General features: G+C 37.9%; 1 protein-coding gene across 2 annotated transcripts; it reads right to left on the bottom strand.

Annotated features, from left to right (window-relative positions):
* On the bottom strand, positions 1-2,456 carry LOC103409518 (zinc finger protein ZAT1-like). 2 transcript variants are annotated; one of them, XM_070823444.1, is made up of 2 exons: positions 1,293-2,456; positions 1-276 (listed from the first exon to the last, which is right to left on the bottom strand). In XM_070823444.1, exon 1 carries the CDS (start codon positions 2,326-2,328, stop codon positions 1,339-1,341), a length of 990 nt encoding a protein of 329 aa, XP_070679545.1. In that variant the 5' UTR covers positions 2,329-2,456; the 3' UTR covers positions 1-276; positions 1,293-1,338. The 2 variants fall into 2 exon arrangements, with proteins under 2 accessions (XP_070679545.1, XP_008346565.3); XM_008348343.4 differs by lacking the exon at positions 1-276 and adding an exon at positions 1,052-1,148.
* Between the last annotated feature and the right edge of the window lie 1,474 nt (positions 2,457-3,930).

The raw sequence follows: 3,930 nt of genomic DNA, 5'->3' as shown, positions 1-3,930 counted from the left end.
TGAAGAAAACTATATATAATAATATAATATAAGTTGGTAATTAATATGAATTTAGAAAAACGTATAAAATCATCCAAGATACGAGGATTTAAAAAGTCCTAGCGGTCTGACTGATTCTTCGATAAGAACAGTAGCACGGCATCAGGTGGCTGGCACCTCCTTTTGCCCGGATACTTCGTTCATTTCAAGGCAGGTATTTTTAAGTTGAGAAATTGAAGGGATTTTGGGATCTTCTCCTCCAGTCACAATCAAACATATCCACATCAGAAATGTCATCTGGAAAACAGTTTGCAGTTTGTTGGTTCAGACCTCCCAAATCATGAAAATCCTATGCTTCAAGCTAAAACAACCAGTTGAGAGAGAGAGAGAGAGAGAGAGAGAGAGAGAGCGCAAATGGGATAAACAAAACAATCATAGAAAACTTTTTATATTTTATTTTATCTGATTTTTAAAGGAATAGGTTTATGAGAGAATTATAAGGATCAGTTCATCAGTTATTGTACGATAAAAGATGACAGTACGATATACGATGAACAATTAAAATGAATTAATCCCCTAAGATCCTTACAAAGAAGATAGGATCCTAGTCCATTTTTTATGAGATAGGACAATTTGCAAGAATTAGTGGAAAATTGGACCTCAAGTTGGAAAGATTTTTCAATGTGATCGACACACAAGGTAGTACACCACGTGTCACTATCAAATGGTGAAATATGTATGTTAAAAAGTTAATAACTTAAAAAATAAAATCTTCCATCACTTGTATAAAAACACATGGTGTATTAATCATGTTCCCGTTACAATAAAAAATTTCTCCTCAAGTTGAAGCAGAAGGGCACATTGACAACCCAACAACAACTAGAATAATAGTTTCGACGGTTCACGAGATTCTGTAATTTCTCAACAAGTATCGCATCATACTACGTTCTTCTTAAATGCAATGTGTACCTAATTTACTAAATGAGTTAATAGACAAGTAAACAAACACCACTTGACATTGCAAGTAAAACCCAACATTACTTGAATTTTGCTATAAAAAAAAAAAAAAAAATGAACAATTCAACTTTCTGTATTCTAGTCAACAGCAATACATATAGCAAGTTGTTACTGCAGTTGGAACTCGACCAAACAGTTGTTGAAACTTGAAACTGCATAAACAAAAAATGAATAATGGTCCCAATACGTAAAAAAAAGAGCGAATTGATTGATATATGAGTGAAGAATATCGAAAAAGTGTTTCAATCTTCACCCATTTGATCTCAATGTTGCTCAAATAATCGAATTTCTTGTACCTTTAGATCCGAGTTTTGATGGAGAAGTCTGTTACTTTTTACATTTTTACGCATCCGATAGCACGCTAAATTCATCATCTTCTTCCGGAGCAGGCAGGTTGAGATCTAGGAAACCCTCTTTAACTTCAGTTTTTGCAGCCATTGATACAACCGTTGATCTTGAAGAACCCGAAAGGTGAGATCTTTTGTGACCGCCAAGAGCTTGACCGGAACCAAATATTTTGCAGCAAAAGGGGCACCCAAACAGCTTCTCACCACCTGCATTGTTGATTGCTTCCTCCTCGTTGCGAAAGCAAATCTTTTTGTGGCCGCACATTGCTTGAAAAGATCGAAACAGTTTGTTGCATTTATCACACCGATTCTTCCCTCGAAGTTTCTTCAATTTGACCCCCTCCAGCTCCTCCACTACTTGCCTACTTTGTTCTTGAACTTGAACCGATTGATCTGCTTGCTGATGATCATGTAATCTTATCATCCACACATCTCTTGACAGCATCATAAGGCACATGGCAACATCTTCTTCCGGAGAAGTATCGGAGACCGAGCTCACCGGCTCAAGCTCTGCCGCTAGAGGAGGAGACTCGGCCAAACGCGGCGGTGTTGAAATTGTCTTGGGTTTTTTCTTCAACTCCAACTTCTGGCTCTGCAGATTATCTGTAACAACAACGAATGATCTTCGATTCCGCTTGGATCGTCTCCGAGTTGGATTTCTTGACTCGGTCTCACTCTCTCTGTCTTGAATCACCGACCCAGCATCAACAAAAGAAAACTCAGGATCTGCAAGCCGGAAACTCCTCTTTGGGTTCTCTCTCAGCCCATAAGTCAAACCCTTTTCCTCTTCTTCTTCTTCTTGCAAATGTTGTTCTTCTTTTTCTGGTTCTTCGCCGGAGGAGGAAGATGAAGACGAGTCGGACTCACTGATTTGGTGGGTTTTAGGGGGAAGAGGAAAAGTTGCCAAGTGAGCCTTCATATGACCACCCAGTGCTCTGCCATTAGCAAAAGCCCTAGAGCAGAGCTTGCATCTGTGCCTCTCCATTGGCACAGTACACAGCAGAGCAGAGCTAAGAACGGAGCTTTAAGGCCCTCTCTCTACTTTTTGGAGAATACTAGTAGGCATTAGAGAGAGATTGAGAACTTAAGAGGAGTAGGTGACAAGCATACCTTCACCAAAAGACACACATCCAGAAATTATACCATTTTTTTTTTAATTGTTATTAGCACTTCAAATATTTCATTATATACTCCTTACAAGTATATTTTTTTTCTAATTATAGAAAGTTTGGAGTGCTAAATGAGATTTTTGAAGTGTTAATAACAATTCTCATTTTTTTTAAAACACATAAGAAAATATGAAAAAACAGTTGTGAAGTTTAAAATAATAAAAGAATTAATGATAATAATCTCATTGTTGTAGGCCTATTTTACTAAGGAAAAATAGGGAGGGGGCGTTGGCAGGGGAGGGAGAAGAGAAAATTTAGTGATTCTATGGTGATGATTTTTTATCTTATCGCGTTTTATTTATAGTAGTAAGAATTTATCTTCAATTGATTTTATGGTGATTCTATGGAGATAGTATATTGGGATAATGATTGAAGCATCCCAATCTTTAATAGATTGGAATTTATTTTCAATTGAATCAATTAATAGACACACTCCGATCCTAGAATCAAGGCGTGTTGGCCGTCACGTGAGCGTGACGTAACCAAAAGTGCGATGCAGAAGCAAAAAGATAAGAGAAATATGAAGGAATAAAAACCAACTACTAGCAATAATATCCAACTAACATGCTAGAGTGAGTTTAAGTGTGAAACACACATATTCAGAGCATAAATACTAAGTGCAGTCAAGTAGGACCATAACTAAATTACAACACCCGAAGGTGAGTCCTACATTTATGTAGTTTGTTAGAACGTCGTGGGAATCCTCGTGAGCCTCCAACACTGCTAACTAGAACCTGGAGGGGCGCAAAACAAGATTGAGTGGGTCAGTAAAACAAAGCTTTTCGAAAATATTTCATAAAACAACACTTCTAACCCCTCACTGTAAAACCTCTATACTTTCCTAGAAAAATAGTATATACATAATCATATATCACAGCAAAACTCAAATCACAAGTCTTTAACACTTTTCAAGAATATGCCATGCTATGATTCAAAACATGATAAAGATGCATCAATATAACAGGTGAAATAATGAATCAACCGAAGACCCTGCAGCTGTCCTGTACGGTTAATTCTATAGCCCAATATCCAACCCAACCGGAGTCACCACTGTGACCTGTACGGCACTACTCTGCACATAAATCGGAACTACCTGAAGTAGTCTGTACGATAAGAATGGTGTAAGAATACGCTCTAGTGCTTCTCTCATCAACAACTGTATAATAATCTAAAGTCACCTACAAGTCGGAACCACCTCTAATGGTCTGTACGACATGTCGGAATCACCTCTAGTGATTTGTACGACGTGCACCTACTTGGATCCAAGGTGAGCGTGTGGTGCGGGGTGAATAATATAAGCACTAACACCAAGGTGCAGGTTATGAGCTCTCAACACAATTCACATCATCAATAAACCATATGAACAACATAAACTCACCTGATACTCACATGTGCGTCCACAGCACCATTTCACATAT

Source organism: Malus domestica, chromosome 06 (assembly GCF_042453785.1).
Source record: "Malus domestica chromosome 06, GDT2T_hap1".
NCBI lineage: Eukaryota > Viridiplantae > Streptophyta > Magnoliopsida > Rosales > Rosaceae > Malus > Malus domestica.
Note: the sequence above shows the minus strand (reverse complement) of the source record. Positions and strands in the feature narration are given on the sequence as shown.

Excerpts from the sequence above, each read along its gene's own strand:
- LOC103409518 (XM_070823444.1), bottom strand. The coding sequence starts at position 2,328 with ATGGAGAGGCACAGATGCAAGCTCTGCTCTAGGGCTTTTGCTAATGGC.